This window comes from Akebia trifoliata, chromosome 7, assembly GCF_017979445.1.
Source record: "Akebia trifoliata isolate Shusen 1 chromosome 7, ASM1797944v1, whole genome shotgun sequence".
Taxonomy (NCBI): domain Eukaryota; kingdom Viridiplantae; phylum Streptophyta; class Magnoliopsida; order Ranunculales; family Lardizabalaceae; genus Akebia; species Akebia trifoliata.
This window is the reverse complement of record NC_141381.1, coordinates 26,447,037-26,473,321: the sequence shown is the minus strand read 5'-3', so window position 1 is coordinate 26,473,321 and position 26,285 is coordinate 26,447,037. Positions and strand designations below refer to the sequence as shown.

Here is a 26,285-nt window from a genome sequence, read left to right as displayed (position 1 = left end):
GAGATGTACAAGAAATCATAGATGCTTTCTTCGAGATACAAGTGAAAAGCATATATGATTTGGTACACACCACCACGTCAACTCAATGTCGAACGTAGTGTCCAGCACAGTCACTCCAGCTCAACTCTTCTTCTGTTTTTTCCTCTTAGAACAGTGAGAGGGAAAAAGGTTGGGAATGATTTAACTTCCTACATGGTCAACACTAGGGGCTTTCTAATATATTGGTTTGGTTCCTATCATTTAGCATTAGAACACCACTACGTCTCTAAGTTCAAACTCTAAAAAGAGCAACATTAGCAGGGAGAAACCCATGAGAGAAAGACAAAATGTCGTAAAATAATGTCAATCGTCAATGGTTTCGGTTATATTAGTAGATGCTATTTGAAACATTCATTTTTTATCCATATCAACATTTCTTATAGAAGTTATTATGTCGACAATAATGTCCACACACACAATCTATCATTAAGAACCCATCTTAAGAGGTGGACAAATAAATGATAGGCTAAATCGAGGATGGTAGATTCCAATACGAGGACATGATACATGGAAGAGAAAACACCACTAAAGTTTTTTTTATTTGGGTGGAATCTTCTCTTATTTCTCCTACAAGACAAACGAAGGGTTATAACAAGACATGAAAAATGTCGTAAAAAGGGTACAAGCCTGATCCAAACTCAAAAATTAACATTGTACATCAATGGGCATTTAGAACTCAGTAATACTACAACTCTTCAGACTATTGGTTTGAGTGCCAAACTAATATCGAAACAACAACAACGTGAGTTGAGGACATGATCTCTCATCATTTTTATTCCACTGTGTTCCAATTGCTCAAAAGCTTCATACTGACTATATTTTCTTCTTTCTCAAAAGGACCAAGGTTGATCCATCATCTTCCTAAGAACATTTGAATTTCCTCCAGACTTTTAACATTTTAAGGACAATCAGCACTATAAATATGTCAGTTGTGTACATTTGTATTTAATAATCCAGAATAAGATGTTCTTCTCTTATTTCTATAAGCTTTACTCTTGATCTTCTCCCGTTTCCGGGCATTAAAAACCACTGACATGACCGCTAAGAAGACCATGGCAAAGAAAACCCATAAAGCAATCATCCAAAACTTCAAAGAACTAAAGAAATGGTCCGCCGCAGTAGCAATGTTTGGCACGGGATTACTTTTGACATCATCAAATCTGCCAATTTTACGTGTCAAAATTGGTTCCTCTTCAATATCCTTGTTCAAGGTAGTTTTGATACGAGCATCGGTGCAATTCCTCCTCTCGTGATGCAAATGGAGAGCTTCATTTATCGTCCTTGCACATTCGATGCTCAGTTGGTCCCTCTGCAAGATGTTCTCGTCAGTTGAATCAAGTGTGGAAGGATTGGGTGGGTCCGGGAACTTAGACCAACACGTATTGATCAAGTCAACGTGCCTCCAATTGGCTTTATCGAAGCTCCAGTTTCCAACACTAAACTCCAACCCATAGTGGAACACCCGATACTTGACGCCAGGTTCGGGGATGTAGCCAGGATATATCAATATCTCTCTGTTTATGAGATGCCTCAAATTCAACTGCATGAGAAACAGCAAGAAAACAATTCTTAAATATTATAGAGCTGCTTTCAGCACCCCAACTTTTATTTATTACACCCTAATTTCTTAAATTATTTACCGCACCTTACTTAAAGATTAAAACACACCATTTGAATATTACAAAAAGTTTGGTTCAAGTTATTACCTAAACATTACAAAGCATTATATCACATTCAAACAACTTCGACAGTTTTTTACAATTAGGATTAGGCTCATATAAAATCCTAAATCTAACTAATGGAACTCTAAAAAACAACAACAACAACAACAAAAAGTAAAATTTTCTATTACCACCCCAACTTTTACTTATTCTTAGTCATTGACTCTTTTTTTATTTGAGGTGTAATAAGTAAAAGTCAGGGTGCCAATAGCAGTTCTTAAATATTAGATTAGATGTGGAAGAACTGATGTTAAATAATACATTGCAAATAAGCATCAACTTCTCTATAAACAACGTACCTCCGCCGCACCAAACGAATAACCATACATCTCACTGATCCATCCAGCTTCGTAGATATCCCCAGTTATATCTTTTGAATAATGAGCTTTGTCAGCCCGGACTTCCTCAGTTTTATGCAGCCATAGTAAAGCAAACTTACGAAGATCATCTATGTGCATAATGATCACACCACCAACCTTGTCGCAAGCATTGGGATGGCGGGTATGGAGTTTTGCAAGCTCATTGTCGCATCCAATAAGGTAGCTAACATTCATAAAGAGAAATAAGACTTGTAGCTCTTTTACGCAGATATACATAATATATACATACATAAGTATGCTTGTAGAGAGAGAGAGAGAATCATTTTTGTCTTACTCATAAGGGGTTGAAACTGGTCGGCCACGTGCTGCATTGAACTCCCACGGTGTAATTGGACCTCTCAATATCATGTCAGCATCAAGAATAACTATGAATTCTGCGTCGATATCCGCGTGATTAAGCCAATGAAGAACAGCTGCTGGTTTATTAATTGCTGGGTACCTGAAGTAGCAGAAACGAAAACAAGGTGTTTATTTTTCTTTTTTTTCTTTTTTGTGTTTTGCTAGAAGGTGGCATGTGCAAACACACATGTATCAGAAGGGTTTATTTGTAATTTAAAAAATTAGTTAAAGGGTTTTTGAAGATTACACAGTAAAAAGGTTAATTTTGTAATTTTGGAAAATAACCAAGAAGATTATAGCGCTGTGGAATTGCAATTTTCTTGGTTTTTGACAAAAATAACCCTAAGTAAATTAAATTTAAATATAAAGGTGGGGACATTTGAGATACAAATTTTGGAGTCAAACCACTTCTACCAGGCCTTCTCTCATTATAACATTAAAGATTTATATGAATGTAATTAATCTTTTATTTACTATTAGGTCAGCATGGGACTGAACCCATGAACACAATTCGCATACAAACTCCACCCAGTCCAACTGAGCCATGAGCTTTAGCTTTTACAAAATCATAAAAGAATCAGCCTGACAGGTTTTTTGTAAGGGTAAAGATCATGTCAGGTACACGCACCCCAAGGATTAGCCCAGCACTCTAAGAGGCCTGGATGCCTCGGTTTAACAAAAAAAGATCACGTCAGGCAACAAAGTTTTCACTTAGAGCTAGCATGCTAATATTACAACTATAGCATTATCTTAAGGTGGAAAACAAAAAAGAGTCAGAGGTTCGAGACCTGAATAAGCAAATTTTATTCACATAGGCTTGGAAGAAAGTACTAAAGTGAACGAATGCTTCGTCTATAACAGAAAAGATTCATAGAAATTAGGAAAATTGTGTTACCAATCGCCTGTTAGTGGATGTCGGCTCATTGATGGAACGTTATGAGTAGGAGCTAGATCATGGCCAGTATATCGCTTCAAGTCTTGCTCCGTACAGCTCAGAAGCCTTGTGATATTGCCAGGCTGGCGGCTCAAGTGGAAACTGTGGACAAGTCCTACGGTTTGCCAATCAAAATATGGGGTACACTCGGTGGAGAAAATAGTATGGATTTTCGGATGCAGCATTCCCGGTTCATCAAAAGCCGGTTGATCTACCTCAATTTTCTCACTTTGCGTACTGTCACGAGTTACAAATTTTGGCTGAGTGAGTTGAGAAAAAGTTTTGCTCTTTAGAAAGCTCAAGTATTTTGACCATGTCGGCTTAGGGCACCCACTTGACACATGGTGTAATAGAAGACCCTCATTTAAAGTGTTAATACATTCTATGCTCAAAAATAGGGCCCGTCTTTTGTTTGGATCAGTTTCCATCAACTGCACCTGCATAAGAATAAAGCATATTAAGTTTAGTTATATCAAATGGAGAACCAAACTTCCATAGTGTTAAAACCTGAGTATTTGGCTCCACTATGCCTCTGCTATACTTTATATGAGCCTAATCATAATTGTGAACAACTACTAAATTGTCCGAAATGAGTGTTAAAATGTTTTGTAATGTTGAGATAATAATTTGAGCCAAATCTTTGTAATGTTTGAATAGTGTGTTTTAATCTTTAGTCGGGGGTGTAATAAATAGGGGACCGACTAGTTGCACACCACTAGTTGTTGGTTGCACACAACCCTTAAAAAAATGGTTATTTTTATAACCTATATTTTAACCTACTAATTGCACCTCATTACAGTGACCTAGGGTTTAAGGCTTATTCACCTTCTCCTGACTTCATCTTCTCAACTCTATAAATTGTAATGTAAACATGCTTGCTATATAACTAAGAATTTCTTGCAATAACTATTGAACCAACAATAATTTTTGTAGGCATAATTGAAGAACAAGGAAAATATAAACAATGAAGGAGTGAAACATTTTCTTTATTATTTTTGGAGTGCAATCATCCAAATGGAGTGCAAAGGGAAAATTTTAGGTGATGGAGTGCAATGGGTAGTAGGTGGTGTGCAATTAGTCGGTCCCAATAAATAATTTAAGAAATTTGGGTGTAATAAGTAAAAGTTGGGGTGCCAATCGCAGATCTCTCTTTTTTAATTCTTATAGTCTTCTACATACCTCTCTAGGATAAGGAGGCTCTGGGAAGAGTCGACCACAGTCATAAACAATTCCATCCTCATGGTGATCTAATTTACTGAAAGACCAATTCCCAACCTGAAATGGCAAACCATAGTGAAAAAGTATAGGCTCAACTCCTTCCCTAGGGGTATAACCCGGGTAGATCATCAAATCATCATTAATCTTGTGGCGAAGCCCCACCTGACCAAGCAGACCACAACCAAATAAAGATCTAGCATTGCACACCAACATCATAATTTTCAAAAATAGAAGAAAATTAAATACACTCACTTCTGCTGCACCGAATGAGTATCCATACATTTCGCTGATCCAACCCCTTCCATAGATGTCACCAGTTAAATTTGTTGCCCAGTGGGCACGGTCCTCCCGTACTTCTTCCGTCTTTGAAAGCCACATAGGTGCCAATACTCTAAGGTCGTCAATATGCATGGCTAAAAGCCCACCAACCTTGTCACATAATTCTGGGTGCTTTGTGTGTAGTTTGGCAAGAATATTATCACATCCAACCAAGTATCTGAACAAGTGGTTTAAATTATAGAAAGATTATATTCGACAAGTACAAGTGTATAACTCTATTGAGTTTATTTATGTCATGTACATACATACATCTATGATAACCTAAATGCCAATCTTTAGGGTATGACAAATTAACTCTCTGAATGTGGGTCGGATTCTGACTCTCAAACTTGATCAATACAATACAGTCATGAGCTCTCCAATGATGCCCAGATTCCCTTCTAATGATAGTGCAGCATTAAGGAAACCTCCAGCTTTGGAAGTTAAAAATCTCAGAGGGAATGAATACTTAGCCTAAGACTTAAAAAAGATTAAAAAAAGGGTTCCAAATAAGCTGGTTGTGAGTACTTATAAAAAAAATCAAAAATAAAATAAAATAAATTGTTTGTTGGTTTATCAAGACAAGAAGATTACTTCATATTCTGACCAATATTGACACAAGACAAGCAACTATCTAGCTTTCAATTCAACAAGAAAATAGTGTCAAACATAAAAAAGACATGATCTACTAAACAACCAAGACAACAAAATAATAATAACAACTGAACACTTAATTAACAAAATGCAATTATAGTACCCATAAACTAAAGAGAAGCAAATCTTCATACCCATAGTATGCAGCAACGGGCTTGCCTTTCTCCACACCAAGCTCCCAAGGTATAATTGGACCACGGATGATCATGTCGGCATCCAAAATCACAACCCAATCGACATTATTCACTTCTTTGCTATGTTTAAGCCAGTGGACAACTCCTGCAGGCTTATTAATAGCAGGATACCTGCCAAAAGCCCAAAACAAATAAAAGACTTCACGCAAGAGTTACAAAGAAAATTTTGGTTTGAGAATTTTTTTGAAAGAAAAAGAACGTAATTACAAATTTCTTGATCTGCTTTCCTTCAATCAAATATACAATTTTTTTTTGGTTTGTTTTGGTATCTGGTTTTAGGTGCATATATAGTGTTAATTTGCTGTTAGAGAGTGGTTTGCCTAATATCAGCACATATAAATGAATTACAAAATCAAGAACCCAACAACAACACAAACAAGTTAAAAGGAATATTTTGTTAGACAATAATGCTGTGATATGGGCATAGATTGAGCATACCAAAGATGATGATGCTGAGATGGATGAGTAGAAAGACAAAAGAAAGATGAGACTCCGCATGTGCCACATAGGAGGCTTAACAGACTATTTAGAAGGAATGTGCAAGTTGAAAGCAAACAAGCACCCATTTGGTGATCCAATCCAATCCAATGCAACAGCAATAACCCATTTCTTAGCATAATAAATAATTGAAATTTTGGAGAAACACACAGTCATGAACCAAAATTTGAGCAAATAAATAACACAAAACAAGAGAAACAAAAATAAAAACCAAGAAATTAAAAACCCATTTGAGATCATACAAAAATTAAACTTAGTTATAATAGAATGAAGTATTTGTAATTTTTTTTTTTTTTTTAAAGTGACAAATTAACTTACCTCTATCAATTTCCTCCAATATTTCAATTGTGCATTGATATCGTTTTAATGAGCAAACAACTCGAAATAGTTTCACTCTTATTTTAATGAGTAAAAACTTGTAGTTCTTGAGTTTTGATTTTATCTTTCTATCTATAAGGAGAAAAAAGAATTTTATACACGACATAAATCTTTGCAATATACAATTTAGTGTGTTGTACCGCACAATATATGCTTGTGGAGATTAAAATGATAAATGAATGAAAATTATCTAAAGTGAGAAACACAAGGAAAAAAAAATAAAAAAAATCTTTCATCGTTGCTTCACATGAATACAAAATTTTCAGACATAAGTGAAAAATATATTCCTCAAAGCTAACTACGGCTTAACTGACGTCACTACTGATATCAGGTGGAGTGTAGTCATGTTCTGGCCTACGTGCGCAGGAGCGCACTTACGTTTTCTACGCGGGGAAATGTGAGTCTGTTTTGTCCACTTTCTCCATCCCCCTCTATCAAAATGATCAAAAAGGAACTGAAAGTACTTCTTATTCCCGTGTTCGATCTCTTCCATCTCGCCAATCCAACGCAATGGCAATAACCCATTTCTTAGCATAATAAATAATTGAAATTTTGGCCAAACACACTATCATGAACTAAAATTTGAGCAAATAAATAGCAAAAAATGAGAGAAACACAAATAAAAACCAAGAAATTGAAAACCCATTTCAGATCATACAAAAACTGAATTACAATACATAATTAACCAATAACAAAGAAAATTTATCAAACAAATTAACAGAACAACTCAATTAAGAACATATAAAACAACTAAAAAATATATAATTAAAAACAAAAAAAAATACCAATCTCCAGTCTTGGGATGTTTGCTCATTGAAGGAACCTCTAGAGTGGGAGCCAAGTCCATCCCTTTGTATCTCTTCTTCTCCTCATCCGTACAACTAAGAAGCCTTGTTATGGGTCCGGGTTGCTTGGCTTTTTTGAAGCTGTGAACAAGTCCAACGGTCTGCCAATCGAAGTAATCTTGGCACTCTACAGAGAACAATGTGTGGATCCTCCATGGAGCCTTCTGAGTTGATTCCAGACTCAACCCACAAATACCCAATCCCAAAAACAAAACCAAAACCAGATATCTCTCCATGAGAGCTGGTTTCATGGTTAAATTTCAAAAGGGTTTCGGTGCACAGATCTGAATTTCATGGTTTTGTTGGTGAGACAGAGAAGTGGAGAAGACGAATTTGAAGATTATGGGTCAAATTTGATTATTTTAAGATTAAAATGGATTTTAATAATATTTTAAACGTTTTCTTTGTTTGATCGTCGATGTCTCCAAGTTCCGAATTGTGAATTTTTTTCTTCAACGTCGCTGACACAAACTTTTGGTTATTTCAGATTTTTCAGTATTAGATTATACTTACAAGATATTTGTATAAGCTACTTTTACCCCAATAAGAACAAATCTCAACCGCTCGATTTAGTGACTATTTTCTCAATTTGGTAAGATCATCATGAGTGATGGATAAATATAGTTATATTGATGTTGACTTGATTAAGAGGTGACCATATATGGATTGTCGAACGATCTAGAGATTTAATGTTTAATTAATTTTGTTATTTATGGACTGGATGGTGCTGGAAGCATTTTAATATTATACTACTGTATCAAGCATCTTATAAAAAAAATTATTCATTTATAGATTTTAAATAAGTCAACTTAAAAAAATAAATTGAAAATTAAGGAAAAGATGAGTGTTGAAACGAATACGTATTCTACATGTTTGTGAAGGGATTTATTGCTACGTGGCAACTTTGCTTTGGCCACCTATCCTTAGTTAATACTCCCAAATACAGAAGAGGTTAGCAATAATTAATATAAATTTACTCGAAAATAATTGATATATGTTTAAAAAAAAAAAAAAAAAAAAAGGTTATTTTTGAAAAGAGATTTATCCGACCTAACTATTACATTTTAGTTAAATTGATCCACATTAATTGGAGGCATTCAAAAACATGATCTGATGTCTAAATGACAAAATTCCAAGAACTTTGAAGAAACAAAAATTGGAAAAAAAAAAAAAAAGTTAATTTTCTTAGTTGATTTTTAATTTTAAATTTGGAAGTTTAGTAGCCATCCTTTTCCAGCATCTTCGATCAAGTTCAAAAAGGTTTTTTTTGAACTTATTTTCTTTAAAATCCAAGTACTACCATAAAATCTAGAATGATGTGTGTTGGATTGTCAATTTGAGAATTCATTTGGGCTTGATGATTCTTAGTAAGATTTGAAATCTTAATAAGTTAGTCATGCTAGCCTGATTCACAAAATAGGGCTTGTTTGATAACAAACTCAATAAAGTAAAGGGGTTTATATAATAATAAAATTGCAATAAATAAGTCTACTCGATAAATCTCTTATTTTTTTAACATGAGATTACTGTGTCCAAAGAAGTTATTTCCTAATTACGTCTCCTAAATACTCCCAAATGATAACTTTTGGATCTCATTTCTATCATAAGTGCATCCAAGAGATGTTCTTATGAAAGATGTGTTTTAACACATTCCCAAACAAGGCCTTAACCCACCAAAAGCTTCAAACATGGCAACACCATTTTGTGATCCATGGTTTTAAATCCTTATTTTACGACTCGTCTTCCTCATGAATGATCAAGATGACTTGGGCAAGTTATTTTTTCTTCGAACAATTTCTGATTAACTGAAAAGAAAGACGATAAAAGACTTAGATGTGGAAAAAGAGGTTGAACAAGAATTGAAGACCAAAATTGTGAAAGAAAAAAAAAACAAAGGTGTGTAAGGAGAAGAATTAATTAAAGAGCAAAATTGGCAAATAAATAATAAATAAATTAACACCATGGCTTCCTTTTTCAAGAATTAAAGAAAATAATGGTCAACATTTTTTTCCAAGAATATTAACTACTGCCCAAAATGATCATCAAAGTCAAATTAAATGATTTTCAAACTACAACCACTCAAAGGTGTGCCTAACTACATACCATGCATCTAGTGAACAAGGATTTATCATCTTTATGCAAGTCAATTCAGCAAATAATTAGTTCCACTTAACCCAAGTAGCTCAAAGTATACAAAGTTGGGTTGGAAAATCTTTAATATTATGTGATTAACAAAATGCCAAAATGTAAATACCATTATTATTTTAAAATAATAAAAATTATTTTAATTTTGATTCATTTTTTATTATTTTTAAATATATGCATGGTAAAGTGGAAAAATGGTCATGTGTGAGCCCAAAATTGTGGCACGCCTTGATTTTAAGATATTTCAAAGTCTTATTTTCATTTTGATATTTATTTGCTTTTACTCAGATAATTGGCGAATTTACTATTTTAGGACTTATTTTGATACAAAGTTGAAAGTATACGGTAACTACGAAAAAAGTAACTATGAAAAAAATAATTTTAAAAAGAGAATTTCAATTTGATTTATATATATATGTGTATGTGGGTGTGTGGGAATCTTATAAATGATGAAAGTGTTTTTCATACTGAAAATTCTTCAAAGCATCTTGGGGTTACCATTCGATTATGTAATCTCAAAAAGTGATTCGAAAGAGCTATGTTTTAATCTATACTATTCTTGAATGATTTGATTATCCATCCTTCAAAGTTGTGGAAGTAGTAGTTTTTTTCCTTCTTTTTAAGTCTCAGATCAACAATTTCTCGATCAAGAAATCAATGGATTTGGTTTATTGATCAAAAGATATAACATTTGTGACCTTCAAATATAATATTATCTTAAAAATTACGAACAAAACTATATTTAGGTTTAAGGGTTAATTATATTATATCATGTTGAAAATGGATACCTTTATGAATTTGAAAAAAGTTGGCATAATGCTAGAACAAAGCACAATTTGGTAAAAATAAACAAATATTAAAGCTGATATATGATCACTCCGATAAATATTTTCAAAATCATGATTGTGGAGGGATAAAATCGTCTCCCATCCGAATCGTTTATTCGCACCATTAACACTCATTTCAATGTAGACATGTGGTATCATTTGAAAATGACTCTATCTTATTAGAGAAGAATCTCAATTTAAAATGATTATTTCCCTTTTATATAATTACTAATCTAGATAAGGGGTAATTGAGTCAATTGTAATTTAATTATGATTATGACTCTTTTTATGATTTTTCTATTTAAAGGTCTTGAGGTCATTGTAGAAAAGGGAGGAAAAAATAGAGAGATGGTGAAGAGGCCATGTAATATGAGATTTATAGTGAAACGACTCCCTGAACTTGTGGGCGTAAGCATGTTTGTCAAATCACGTAAAAAATCATTATCTTCTTTATTTTTACCATGTTCTTTCTATTATTTTATAGATTTAAATGATGAAATCATGATCAAGGTCGATTTATCATAAAACCGACACATACATTGATTGTTGGACCCATTTTGGTATAAAACCTTACATGCAATAATAAGGATTTTGGACCATCGTACATGCAACACTAATGTAGAGAAATGTTAGTGGTAACTAGGAAAGATAACATATGAAATGCGTACAAGCATTGAATATAAATTATATTAACAAATAAATCAATGAAAAGTTGATTGGAATGAGTTGATCACTAACAATAAAGATTAATGAAAATGTTGATAACGAACAAGATTAGAAAAACAAAGCATTGACAATGAGAGCTAGACTTGCTAGAAATTGAGGGGAATAAGAAACTATTTGGAGAGTAATAAAATGAGCCGAGGAAAGGGATATACATAAGAAATATTTGTTGTAAAAAATGGTCAATATAACAGTAGTTCGATTTCGTTATTTGTTACATTACAGATCCCAATCACTTATTTCGTTCTTTAGACCAACAAATTATATGCAATTTTTTTTTTTTAATCTAAAATTTACATCCTTTCATGTTTCAGCCACAACTTAATGTACATTGGAGTAGAGCTTGTGAAATAAACGAAACAATAAAGAAAATAGAATAGCACACAAACACAAGGATTTGCGTGGTTCCACGGTGTGCCTACATTTGCGGATCAGATCAAAATCTAATCATGCTATATTCTTTTAAATTTACAATCCTGGAGATCTCTAAAAAAAATGAGAAGAGGAAAATGTTTCTCCCTTTTCCATAAAGGAAAATCCTATAGGACTTTTCCCAATACAATACATATATATACCTTTGGAACATTGTCCTTGAACCCCAACGTGGGTCTAGTTGAGAAGCCTAATAATTCAAGTCAAGTCTACTCAGCATTAGAAAAGCTACTATTTGATTTTTTTTATTTTTTATTTTTTAACTCTTACACATCATAGTTAGGTTCAAAATATGGATAACTTGAGGAAATTTTTCATAAAATATAATTTTATATTTATTTAATCTAAAATCTTGTATGTAAATAAAATTATTATTCTTTAGAATGCTAAAACTAACAAGAGATTATTTATAGGAAAAATTACTTAATAGACCTTGTGGGAGAGATTTCTTTCTAAACGATCCTTAACTTTTGGGCTGTGACTTGATAGTCCATTTAGTAAACTTTTTATTTCTTAGTAGTCCTTGTAGCTCATCTCTCCTTAAGATATTTTTGTAATACCCAAACTGCATTTTTCTCATCTTATTCACATATTTAGATTTTTCAACGTTGATTGCAATCATTTTTGACATTTTTTTACTGTGAACAATGATTGGTGAATCATATAATTCTAATGTTGAACGAATACGCCAGAGACAACGGAGTACACAAAGCTAAGCCATGTCGAGGCAATTGAGTTGGTTGATGTATTTTTTGATTTAGTTTGATAATTTATAATAAAAAATGACGAAGTTAGGATTCCAAAGCTTTCATTGTAATTTTTTATTCGAATGTCTGTTTTGCAATTATAATATATGTATTTTGGTTATTTTGAGAAGATTATTCAGTAACGAAGTCGAAAAAATTATATATATATATATATATTTTGAATCACATTTACAATGTCAAGCTCACCACTTTTTATTGTCAAGTTAAACACTTTATCATTGAGTTCGACATTTTTAGGAGCTGTTGTGGCTGATATATTCTTTGTTATAACTCAGTAATAAAAAATTGTTGGATTCAACCATTTTTAGTGTCGAGTTTGACAATTTATTATTATTGAGTATAAACTGTAGAACTCAATAATTAAAAAATAAAAAATCAAACTTGACAAATTTTAAAATGATTATTTTTAATAAAATTTTCAAACTTAACAATAAAACTTGGTGAGCTCGAAAATGAAAATGTTGAAGTCAATAATGAAAAGTGGTGAACTTGACACTATAAAAGAGATTTGATTTGATTTTATTATTATTTTTTTTCATTTTTTCAACTTTGTTACTAGATAAATCTTCTTAAAATACCTAAAATTCCCATGTTATAGTTGTGAAACGAACACTCGAATCATAAGTTACGACGAAATCTTCAAAAATGTTAGAATTCCAACTTCGTCAAATTTTTACAAATAATTAGAATAGATCGAAAAATACATCTAAATGTTCAAGATTAGGAGTTTATCATCTTCGTTCACAGTAAAAAATCATTGAAAATAATTGTAATAACCCTTTAAGAACCTGAGTATGTGAAGAAGATAAGTAAAAAGTAGTTTGGATGCTCAAAATAATATAAGGAGAGACGAGGCTGAGGGACTATTAAGAAAGAAAAAGGTTTACCAAATAGACTGCCAAGTTACTGTCCAAAAGTTAGGGATTACTCATAAAGAAGCCCCTCCCACACAGTGTATTAAGTAATTTTCCCTTATTTACAGGATAATTTGTTAGTAAAATAATTGTATTACATGTGTGAATTGTAAAATTAATGCTAGAAATATATTATGAGGTATCTTCATACTCATTGTTGAAGCATTGTCCTTGAAGATTTAAGGTTGGCTAAACACGTATTCCTTTATTCTAATTGGGATTGTAATGTGCCTTTGTTGAATGCGTCCAAATCATCTCAATTGATTTTCTCTTGACTTAACCTTTGGAGCTATTTGTATTTTTTATATAAGGATTGGGATCCGTTGATTCTTAAGAATGACTCGTTTAAAAATCATGATCTCAACTCTATAAATACAAAATCCAATGGTTGAGATAGTATCTTGATAACACAATCCCGAGGATAAATCTCAATCATTGAATTTTGCATTTAAATGGTTGAGATCATGCGTTTTTTTTTTCATAACTTATTCTTAGGAGTCAAGGGATCCTAATCCTTTATAGAATGTAGTTATTAATTCTAATTTCACCTTTCCTAATATTTCCCCTCATCCATATCAATATTTAAAAGTTTCTTTAAATGGGCTTATGGAAACCCTTTAGTACTTTGCTACCATCTAATTGGAGAAGAGTTGCCCAAACCTACTTAAAGACCTTTTTTAGATATTAAGCCCACTTTCCTTCAAAAGTCACAGAACCCTTGATGTCTTAGTTCTTCTCTTATTGATCTTACATCAAATTTATCAATATTGCACATTAGTTAGTCACTTGTAATTTTTCTTTTTTCATCTTTTTTTCCTTGAATTATAAACAAACTTCTTTTTCATCTTCCTTTTATATTAACCCTAGCCTTATCTACCACCCCAATCCTTGTGTTTGACCTATGAACTCCCTAGTTTTAGAATTTGTCTACAATCATCCCTAATTGCACTCCAATTTGTTACTTTACACCTTGATGTGTAGAGATCTTTATTTACATATATTTTACACATTTAAGAAATACATTCTTGTATTTCCTTAACCATTTTGAGTGTGCATAGTAAGGACGTAACACATAGTAAGTAATTTGTTTCTTTAAGCATCCATCTTCACGATTTTGGTAAATATTAAAGATCACTATTAAGAGTATGAAAATTGTGGTTTGGTTTTAATTGTTTCTCAGAAGAAATGTAAGGGTTTTGGCTAAAGATGAAGGCAAGGACATTTATGCAATTTTTTAATAGTCTTCCAGAGTAAACCAGAGACAAGGGGCATGTTAGACATCCACCAAACATGGAGGGGCATGTCTAAATTTCCCATATTAAAATGTCCAAAACTCCAATTTCCAAAGCCATCACCTAAAAATCTATAGTGGAAAGAAGGAAAATTGCAATAAAACGCAGAGCAGGAGAGCTGGAGAAAGTCGAAGAATTTTTAATCTTCGAAGGATGAAGAAATCTATAGCGATCAGCTTTCTTCTCCTCTCCTGTCTATCTCTCTGCCTCTTTTTCCAGAGAGGACGAGCTTCTTCGCCCCCTTCTGTTCTACATAGAAATCAGGTATTTACAGAGAGAACCTTTTGTTTTAGATCTATATAGTTTCTTCTTTTTATCCAATAATTTATTGGGTTCATTTTTTTGATCTCTGGGCGTCCTTTACGAGTTATGGTTAGTTATATAGACCTGTTTGGAGCCTGCCCATCTATTTTTTTTCTCATAAATTTGAGCAGAAGTGGTGAAGAAGCAATGACAGAAATAAGTTGAAAGGGGTAGTGGGAATCTTCAATTTTCAACTACAAAAACTTGAAATTTGATATAAAAAAAATGTGGTTTAAAGAAATGGGTTGTTCACGAAGTTACAAAATTTGTTGGGTTTTTTTTAAATATTTTTATAGATTTTTTTATTTTTATTTTTATAGATACAGATGATTTTATTAAAAAAAGCAAAGAAACTATCACGACAAAGAACAAACCCTATCCCATCTCGCCACAAAATCCTCAAAGAAGACCCCCTTAAATTCCTCATAAAGTTTGCTCCAAGTGAAAAGAAGTTCCAAGATCGATAATACCAATCGATCTAATGAAGAACCACATGCCCTAACAATTCGCAAAAGGGACCAAGAACCACAAAATTCGTTTTGAAGACGTAAACGAACTTCCCCAAGCTAGCCAAGACTCCAAGATCAACTTAACCGAGTAAGGAAAGTAACATGCTAAACTGAAAAGGGATAAGAAATGCGACCAAATGTGGTGGGCCACTTGACAATGAATAAGTAAATGGTCCACCGTTTCCGCCTGAAATCTATACATACAACATTGATTCGGAAAAATAAATCCTCTTTTAATTAACTGATCCATAGTTGGAAGTCTTCCTAAAGCTGCCATCTATAGAAAGACTGAGGTCTTAGGAGGGGTTTTACCACCCCAGACTAAAAAATTGGGGAAAGACGAAGCGCTCCTAGGAGTGATACCAGCATACAAAGCTTTCACCGAGAATTTCCCCTTCCTCGTGCTGCTCCACAATCTCTGATCATCTGAGGAATCCCTTATATAGCTATTCTCCACCAAGCAAACTAATCTCCCTAACCACCTCCCAATCATTAAAAGTTCTTCTAAAGCCAAAGTCCTAGTTTGTCACCCCATTTATGAAGTTGTTGACAAGAGAAATAACTTGATTTTTTTCAAGGACAGAACAAAAAGATCTGGGAAAAGGTTTTTAAGAGGACTTTCCCCACACCACCAATCCTTCCAAAAACACACCTTACTCCCATTCCCAACTTTAAATTTCACTTTTTTCTTGAATAATGGAAGTCTTCTAAGGATACCCTTCCACATCCCACACCCTGTAGCACCTCTAGCCAGCCCACTCTCCTACCTATTCCTACTCACACCAAATTTATCCACAATAACTTTCCTCCAAAGACTCTCCCCCTCCTCCCCAAACCTCCAAAACCATTTCCCCAATAATGCCGAATTCATAGAACCAAAGTTTTGAATACCCAATCCCCCATTTTTCTTAGGCAAACAAAGCTTCCTCCAACTCACCCAATGATGTTTCTTCACCCCCTTTTTGCCGTGCCACAAGAAATCTTGACAAATTCTCTCTAATTGCACTTCGACACTTCTCGACACGGAGAACAAAGAAAAAGTGTAGATTTGAATGCTGGCCAAAACACTTTTAATGAGAGTGATTTTTCCTCCTTTAGATAAAAATTTAGCTTTCCAAGAACTTAATCTCTTGCCCATCCTTTTGAGCACTGGATTTCAAATATCTTTGCTAGTGTACCCCATTCCTAATGGAAGGCCCAGATATGTAGAAGGAAGAACCCCCAACTGGAACCCCATTGAAGTTGCCGCTACTCCCCCCTTCCACCTCTCCAACCATGAACAATTTACTTTTGCGAATGTTCACCAGAATACTGGAAATTGCTTCAAAGCACCCAAGAATGCCACTTAAGAAACTCAATTGTCTCGGCGAATAATCCAAAAAAATCAAGGTGTCATCTGCAAACTGGAGATGCGAAATCGCAATGCCACCCACCTTAGCGGAGAAACCTGACAACTCACCTTTGTCCGTCGCCTTATACAACATTCTCCCCAAAGCCTCCATGACTATCACAAACAAGAAAGGCGACAACGGATCACTTTGACGAAGCCCCCTCGAGCTCTTGAAATACCCTGTTAGAGATCCGTTAACCAAGATCGAAAAAGTTGAAGTGGGTGATGATGGATTAGTTTGATCTTCTACATACGTTTAACCTCAACGACAACGAACAGGATAAGTGGGAATGGACAAGGGCTAAGGATTTGAGATTTTCTGTCAGGTCTTTCTTTAAATGGCTTTCTTTCGAAGCTGAGCGACCCTTATTGGGCTCAATCACTTGGTCCAGGTTAGTTCCGTCTAAAATATCTTTTTTTGTTTGGTTGGCCGCCCTTGGTAAGATTCTTACGCTGGATAATTTGATTGTGCGGGGTTGGATCATTCCCAATGGCTGTCCATTATGCTTGAGTGATGGAGAATCTGTTGATCATACTTTAGTCCATTGTTCTTTTTCTTATAATATTTGGTCAATCTTCCTTGGTATGTTCGGTATGAACTGGGTCCTCCCTCGTAAGTTTTCTTCGGTGTTAGTTGAATGGACCAATAACGCTTTCCACATCAGAAAAAGGATCCTATGGGCTATGCTTCCCTCGGCTATTGCTTGGGGAGTCTGGAACGAGAGAAACAACAGAGTGTTCAACAACAAGAGCAGTACCACTCGTGCAAGATTCTTGGAAATTTTGGGTCTATTATACATTTGGTCGAAGCAGAATATAGAGTTCGCGGGGACTACCTTCGACGATTTTGTTTTTAGATGGGACTCTTTATGTAATCAGTGATGTTGTTTTTGTTTTTTGTTTTTTCTTTGATTTGCTGTTTTTTGCTTGTTGTTTGTTCTTGAGGCTCTCTCGGCCTCTCTCTTTGTAGTTCTCCTTCTTTTGCTCAATATATTATACTTTTCAAAAAAAAAATGATGGATTAGTTTGATAGATGTCAAATAGAAAGTTATGGGTGATGATGGATTAGGTTGTTTTTTAGAATAATTGGTATAGTTTTTTTATATTATGTGGGATTTTTATTTTTTATTTTTTGTTGGGTCTCTTAGTTTGATAGATTTCAAAGAGAAAGTTATGGGTGATGATGAATTGGGTTGTATTTCAGAGTAATTGGTATGATAGTTGTATATCATGTGTGTTGTGTATGTGAACACCTTTGTGAAGTTCACTTGGTAATTTGATCAAACACCTATTGGGTATTTCACAAAACACTTTGTATGCCACACCTTCCAAGACCTTGTTTGATAATGACAATGAAGGATAATCCAACTAGTTGTAGCAAATGCAAAGAAGATAAACAACCATACAAAGAAAAAAGTAAGAACACAATACCCACAACACGAGATTTTACGTGGTTCACCCAAATGCTACGTTCAAGGAGGTATGGGCGTTGGAGCTTGATTTCACTATGAAGAAAACGGGGCAAATTGATATAAGGAACGCACCTCTATCTCTTAGTTTCACCTTTTTCTAGATCTCAATCTTCCTAAACTTCTCAACCTCTCCTCTCTTGGGTTTTCTCTCTTTCTCTACTCTCTTTACTAGAAAAGACTTAGACTTGAAGTTAGACTTCTTACAACAAAAGAAAACAAAACCCCTTTTAGAAGCACCACATAGTGGGCCACTTACATAAGTTACAAGCCCAACCCAAATAACCTTGGACCGACCCAAAAAATACACACATTTGAACCAGGCTTAACATGTTTTGAGCCATACTTCAACAATGTGGGGCTAATTCAACTCCATGAATTATTAATTTGCCTTCTATGTGAGAGTTTTGGAAGGTGAACCACTAAAAGCAATTGTATTTGTTGAATCAAGTTGTGTAAAACAAACATATATAAACATGAAAGGTGGTTTGACCTCCGGCTTTTTTCGTCAAGTAAGATGAGGATTGGTTGACCTGATCATGATCTATTATTTTCCAAAACAGAATTTACAATCATTAGATTCATACTCAATGGAAAAACCATTATTGAGTAACCATATCCATGGGTATCTGCATGTTGGTGTTTATCTTTACATGCCCCAATACTCTCTTAATCTTACGGTTTGCTTATTAATGCTTGAAGTGGGAGTTAGTTCAAATTTGTTTAACGAGGAAGTTTTATTTGTATAAGCATTGCGGATAATTCGTCCTTCTATTTACTCATTGATTACTCTTCGTGTCGGTCACCTCATCCCCAGTTTTTTTTTTCTTTTTAAAAAAAAAATTGATTGCATTGTTATCTTATTGATGATCATTTACTACTGTAGGGCGCTCAATTAGAGTTACTGATTGGTATTATCAAACTGTATTGGTGGAAATGTTTGGTATAGTTTTATTCTTATAGTCCTTAGTTTCCACATTCCTTACTCTTGTTTGGAAGTACTCCATCCTTTATCTTGTCTCCCTGACCTCCGGATTTTGTTCTCTTGTGATGTTAATGAAATTGATTCTCCCCAACATAACATTGTCATTTGTCTTATGGTACAGGAGTTTCAAGAAGCCGTAGGTGCAAGGTAACGTGATATCCAAAATTTATATATGGCTGAAAAATTGTAATGATTATTGTTAATCAGTATTTTCCAGAAACTTTTGATGGATTCACTACTAGTGAGGTTTTGATGTTGAGGTATGTTTCCTAATAAACGAAGATTTAGAGAAAAAAAGAAAAGGACATGAAGGAGGAGTTAAGAAGAGACTTTAATAAATATGTTTAAAGGCTATAGCTGGTTAATTGACACCTTACTCGATATTGCCAACAACTTCAGAATGAATTCTTCCCATAGTGATTAGTTGCTGTTAACCATCCAACTACTCCAAAAGACCGATCTGTTGGAGAGGGAGAGAACTATGAATATAAGAGGGTTATGGGGCTTAACAGGGGTATGACTCACCCGAGAGTGGAGGAATATATACACTCAACACTCCCCCTCACCCAGAAGGGTGGAAAGAATCGAACCCGTTACCCATATGACCTAGCTCTCTGATACCATGTTAACCAACCAACTACTCCAAAGACCGTTCTGTTGGAGAGGGGGAGAACTATGAATATAAGTTGGTCACGGGGCTTAATTGGGGTATGTCACACCCGAGAGTAGAGGAAAATATACTATCAACACTTGCATTAGAAGTTGCATAGAATTCTCTTCTCAATAAATATCCATGTTTATATTTAAATTATTTTATCATTCAGAACCCTTAAGCAAGACCAAGAGCATGCTCATGAAGTACATTGTTCCAGAGAAAGGAGTAGGGCAGCATGGGAAATTATTGAGAAGGTATCCAGAAATTGATGATTTCTTGGAAGTAACCATTTCAATACATCTAATCCATCAGTTCAATGTTGTCCATTTTTTTACTTAAACTTATCAATATTTTTGTGCAGTATCTGATGCCCTTTGTGGAGCAAGAGAAGTATCAAATTTCTCCAAGGTGTAGACTTCATGCTGACAATGATCTGTTCAGAGATCAGGAGCAGCACAAAAACCATGTGGATATAAATGAATGGCAATGTGGATACTGTAAGAAAAGTTTCCGTGCAGAGAAATTTCTTGACCAGCATTTTGATAACCGACACTACAATTTACTGAATGTTGTACGTGGATTCTACTTCCCTGTTTTGTGTCCCAGCATTTACTTTTTGATTTCTTTTCTCTTCTGTTTGAGAAAATATTAGTTAGTTGAAAGCTCATGGATATGTAAAGAGAGCATCTGACCTCCTACTCAATTAGGATAAGAAGATTGACACTCTACTTTGTGTACCATCTTCATTCTATATAAGTAAATGTGCACATGTTCTTTCTTTCCTAAAAAAATGCAGACTTAATAATTAGTTGAGGGCCCTAACATTATATTTAAATGGGTTTATATCACCAATGGAGAAATTATTATTTATTTTTGGGATTGCAAAGGAATGTTTTTGGTTAAATCTTTCTACCATTCTTCGGTTCTGTCGTCTAGATCCTCCTTCCCTGCTCCAATTATTTGGGGTTCCAAAGCTCTTTCAAAGGTGCCATTTTTTTTTCATCTGGACGGCTATTTTAAGTATGATTCCCACTGTGAACATCCTCATATCTTGGGGTATCACTTTTGTGGACTTTTGTTTCCTTTGCAAAGCCAATGATGAACTTTGCAAATCCTACCTTCATTGTAGTTTTTCAGATCCATTTGGTCAAATTTCCTTGGTCTCATGTGCAGCGATTCGGTTTTCCTAAACTCAGTTCGTCACTTTTTCCAAAGTTGGAGTTCACATGCTGTCAGATTTTGCAAGAAAATTCAGTCGGGCTTCCTTCCTTTTCCAGTGTGTTGGGATATTGGGTAGGGGTCTTTGATGGAGAGGATCTTGATTTCAATGAATTCATTATCAATGTTTTGGTACAATTGGATCATGAATTTAGGGTCTTTTTCTTCAAGGACTTTATGTCTAGGTGGTATTTTGTTTGCAGTGAGGTGTCCTAGTTGTTTTTTTCATGGCTTGTGCCATGTTTTTATTTTTATTTTTAGTTTTCTGTCAGTGTTTCTTTGGATGGTCTTCTTGACCTCCTTCTTTGTATTCGTGCCCTTATCTTTTTATCGATTAAATTTTCTTTACTCGTCAAAAAAAGGGGAAAAAAAAACTAAACAAAGAGAACGAAGATGGAAAGAGGATTAAAAACAGAAGCAAAAGTAAATTCTAAAGGGGTTACCAAAGAAAAATGTGATCCAAAGAGTGAAACTGCTGTAACTGTCAGGAAGTGGTTTAACACTTTGCAAAGCAACTTTGAGGTCGTGGGTTTAAGTCCAGCTTACCCATCAAAAGAAAAAATTGTCAAACTTTTTCCTCTATTTGTAACACTTCAGTGGCTGAAACATTTCTATTGACTAGCAGTCTTGATTCAAAATCCTTCTCTCTTCTGTCATTGGTTTTATGCATACTAATTCACATATTCTTCTAACCTTTGCCCCAGTTCTTTGTTCTTGATTTGGATTCATACTTTTTCCTGTTTAAATTTTTGGTTCTAGTCTAAACTTCACTTCTTTTGGATTTCTCACTATTGCAATAAGTTTTATGGACATTCTTACATGAATAACTCTTGCTGGATTCAGAGTCACAGCAAATGCTTGGCAGATTTATGTGGGGCTTTGCATTGTGACCTTGTGATGGAGTTCAAGGCCAAGACCAAATGCAATCCCGCAGCTGCTTCAAGGAATCGTCATCTATGTGAGGTTTGCCTCTGATTACTATATCCCTTGTAATATCAAGTACTATGATTTGGCATAATTCTATGTTGATCCCTTAACCTTTTAGTAATTTCACTTACCTCCCTGGTTAGAAATGTTGTTAATGTTCCAGTTCTATTGGACCATTTTCACCCTCTCATTTCATATTTTCATTGTAAAAAAATTAAATTAAAAAAAAAATGACCAGGCTGAATAAAACTTTACTTTGGTGGTTCCTCTGTTCCCAAATCTTAATGGAATTTTGGTGGTTCCTCTCCTTTTTCAACTCTTAAAAAAAGGGTAAAATAATAAAATATATATTTTAAAACTGTTTTATTGACCAAAAATAGACGAAAGAGATCTAAGTGAATCCGTTTCATAACTTTAGGGAGGTAAGTGCAATTGTCAAAATGTTGAGGGGTCAATATGGAATATGGAATTATGTCAAACTATAAGGGATCAGAGAATAATTTACCTTATCAAGTATTGATCGCTATGTTTGCCTTCTGTTTATATTCTGTCGTTTTGATACAGAGCCTTGCTGATAACTGTTTTCCCATCAGTGAGGGTCCTTCAGCAAGCCGTCTTCATGGTAAAACTTCATTTTTTTTTATCTTTCCATTATCAAAACTCATTGTTGTTCGTCATTATTATATGATACATTTCTAGTGATTTTGTATTGGCAGAACTGTTCTTACGCCAATTCTGTGATGCCCACACTTGCACTGGAGGGAAAAAACCCTTTACCAGAGGAGGCAGAGTAAGTCTCTTTCATCATTTATCAGAAAAAAAAAGAGTCAACTTTCCTACTTCGATAAGTTTTAGTGCTCTGGGTAAGTGTTGTTAACCGACCATGAACCAACTACTCGAAAAGAACAATCTATTGGATTGGAGGTGAACGATGAATATAAGAGGGTCAAGGGACTTAACTAGGGTATGACACATCCGAGAGTGGAGGAAAATATACACTCAACACTCCCCCTCACCCATTAGGGTGGAAAGAATCGAACCCGTGACCTATACTAACCTAGCGCTCTAATACCATGTTAACCAACCAACTATTCCAAAAGACTGACCTGTTGGAGAGGGGGAGAACTATGAATATAAGAGGGTCACGGGACTTAACTGGGGTGTGACACACCCAAGAGGAGGAAAATTTACACCCAACAAGTGTAAATTACTGTTAAAAGGAAACCTGGGGTAAATTTTTTGGAATTCACATTTTGCCTGGTCATGTAAGTATGTGCACATGCAAGTGGTTTGAGACCCATTTTTCCACCATTACATGAATTAAATTCTAGGTGGAGAGTCTATGATCACTTTTCTTGACGGGTGAAAGCTGATATGAACTCACTTTCAACAACAAAAGACTTTGTTCAGTACCGAATAGAATGGAGGAACAGGATTTGTTTAGCCAACCCAAATCTTTGGCATAAGCCTTTGTGGTGGTGATGGTTTTATGTAAATGTGATATAAATGGGAGTCAACCATACTGTTCAGAGCTCCCAATCCCGTTTACCAGTCAGACAGTCAAGGCTGGTCCATATTTTAAAACACTGAGATTAACCATCTAAGTAAAACTTTATCTTTTGGGTGGTTTGAAGAAGTATAGGGGATAATCTAGAAGAAAATAAAAAAAGATTTTTCCAAGGGTACTTTCGTAATCTCACCCCTAAGTCACATGACTGATACCATCGAGGAAGCTTTTCTTGATTGTTTGTATGCCACTGTGGTTTCATCTGTGCAGAAGCATACGAACATGTTCTACATGGCCATCTCCATATTGACTTTGATGCTGTTGCCTATATTCTATCTTATTGTCTACCTATACCAGAGGTACCTATTCTCCACCTTTGTTTTTTCACCTCACTTCAGATTTGCTTACTTAATGTCGTAGTGATACTTGTGCTTGCACATTGCAGGGAAATGAAAAGAGGCATCCAAGATCTGAAGCGCATCTCACAAAGTAGACACAAGACAAAACCCTCATAATTGGTATTCATTTGCTTGACTCGATCACGCCTTGTTTAACCATTTTTTGAAGCCAATGTTTCTGCCTTTCTGATTGATTGGGATTTTGTGCTTGAAGTAATAATACCTGATATAGGTAACGAAGGTGACAGGCGGATTCAGAGTGGGGGCAAGTGCCCCCACAAGAGTTTTCAAATTCTATGGATTAATGTGCTATTGCAACAGATTTTAGCGGCGGATAAAGAAATTTGCCACTATTGCCCCCAGAAATTTTTTTTCCACTCTTAGTTGCCCCCACAACTATTTTTTTCACTCTTAATTGTCCCCATAATTTTTTTCTACTCTCGGTTACCCCCACATGAGCAAAATCCTGGCTCCGCCCCTGCAAGGTGATCAAAACATCTAGTTAGACCCAGTTAGCTGACTCCTTTTGATGGCTTGTGGCCAAATCTATAAAATAAAACATAATGGTGGGTCCCACTCTCTTTGTCTCATCCATAAAAAACGTATCTCAAGGACATGTTTTACCTTATCTCTTCTTCCTCTTTCAAAAATATCCCTTACTTTATTCTCCTTCTTCTTTTACTCTCTTCCAATATTACACCTCCAACTTTATTGTCTTTCCTCTTCTCCCCCATTTCCTAATAGTACCTCTCCAACTTTATTAATCTTCCTCTTTTAATTCCTTATCTTTATTAAAGGTATCGGGCCATGCTGTTATACTCTTATGAAGCTTTGTTTGACTTGTTTGAACCACATGTACTAGTAACTCGTATCCGTTCTGGCTTAAACCATGAAATAATCATCTTTTCTTTCTCACTCACTTGGCACTTTTGTTGTAATTTATGAACCATTCTCATGGTTACCGATGTCAAGAAATTATGGTGGACATTTTGAAGAAAATAAAAAATATATATTGAGGCAAAAACCCTTGACTAGAATTGTCTTTTGCATGTTCTACTTGATTGCTTAAATTTCACTTTCCAGATGCTTCAATAATCTTTTTGATGACTAGAATTACTTGGTCTTGCTCCATTCATGAACGAATTGTTTATTTGGCGTAGGTTACTCTTTTGGAATCAATGTTGTTTGTCCAGATAAAAGGCAGGGGATATGCTGGAAGAACATGGATCTACTTGGTTCGTGAGTATCTCATGTCATAATTTGAAGCTTGCTTATTCAGGGTGGAAAGGCCGTCTTTTCTTCCTTCTCTTGTCAAACCATTGTTTCCTTTTAAGAATTGGTCTTCGAAGGTTAAATTAGAATGATTTGCATTAAAAATGCATTTCGAAATGCCAAACCCAGTTCTTGGTGCCACATTGAGGCTCTATTGGCAAGAAAAAGATCAAAGATGTATACTAATTTTTTCTGAATAATAATAATGTTTTGATTTTGTGATTGAGAGGTGCCTTTTGAATCTTTTTTATGCACATTTCATTTTACACGACTATGGGTGTCAGAAACTATAACAGGCATGTAACATGACAATTTCCATTTCAGAATGCTTGGGAAAGTAAGGTTTGACAAAATATTAAGGTTAAACATCGTATCTAAATTCCAGAGGTCTTCTCATAAGCTCTCATGTTTCAGATCTTCTGTACAAACTATTTATATTTATATTGAATAATAATTTAAATTATGGGTTAGAATCCTTATTACTCAACAGGTGGTTGTTGGTGCAGCCTCACTAAACATTCGCTTCCAAAGTGGGTTGGTGGATTTTTGTTGTTGTTGCATTTGTTACAACTCATCTGCACTTGTTCTTGATTTCAGCTTGTACAGAATATGTACCACGATTATATGAGGACACATTTTTAAATGCCCACAGTTCAATTTATTTACTGAAATCATGCTTATTGGATGGTTACTGTTGAGGCTAGAAAGTCCGAGGGAGTTATATATGCATTTTGTGTGGGCAAGAAAAAGAAGAGATACCTAGTCCAAAGCCATGATATTGCATGTTACTGCGCTGTCTGTACAACTCGGACTTGGGGTCATCTCAATCTTGAAGGTGACCAAGTGAAATACTTATCATGTATCGTTCATAATGTTGACTTGTTTGAAATTCAAGCCATCAATCTGGTCTGATGTTTTGAAAGCCATCTTGGTCTTGACTAAGCAAAATGGTTATTGTGAATTATCCATCGTTTTGTGTCGTCTGGATGTTAACTGTTTGGTAATCTACTGTATAAAATTTGCTAAATAAGTTC

At 34.7% G+C, this 26,285-nt stretch overlaps 2 protein-coding genes across 2 annotated transcripts; one reads left to right on the top strand and one right to left on the bottom strand.

The window, feature by feature from the left end:
* Positions 1–549: 549 nt before the first annotated feature.
* LOC147398641 (peptidyl serine alpha-galactosyltransferase) lies at positions 550–7,983 on the bottom strand. Its single transcript, XM_086447903.1, has 8 exons — positions 7,459–7,983; positions 5,738–5,908; positions 4,884–5,127; positions 4,593–4,793; positions 3,375–3,850; positions 2,415–2,579; positions 2,060–2,303; positions 550–1,579 (listed from the first exon to the last, which is right to left on the bottom strand). Exons 1-8 carry the CDS (start codon positions 7,767–7,769, stop codon positions 965–967), a joined length of 2,427 nt encoding a protein of 808 aa, XP_086304029.1. The 5' UTR covers positions 7,770–7,983; the 3' UTR covers positions 550–964.
* Positions 7,984–14,668: 6,685 nt separating this feature from the next.
* Positions 14,669–25,477, top strand: LOC147398640 (C2H2-like zinc finger protein). Its single transcript, XM_086447902.1, has 10 exons — positions 14,669–14,882; positions 19,396–19,421; positions 20,099–20,183; positions 20,291–20,500; positions 21,991–22,110; positions 22,639–22,696; positions 22,791–22,864; positions 23,852–23,940; positions 24,027–24,099; positions 25,140–25,477. The coding sequence occupies exons 1-9, from the start codon at positions 14,772–14,774 to the stop codon at positions 24,094–24,096; spliced, it is 843 nt and encodes a 280-aa protein (XP_086304028.1). The 5' UTR covers positions 14,669–14,771; the 3' UTR covers positions 24,097–24,099; positions 25,140–25,477.
* Positions 25,478–26,285: the final 808 nt, after the last annotated feature.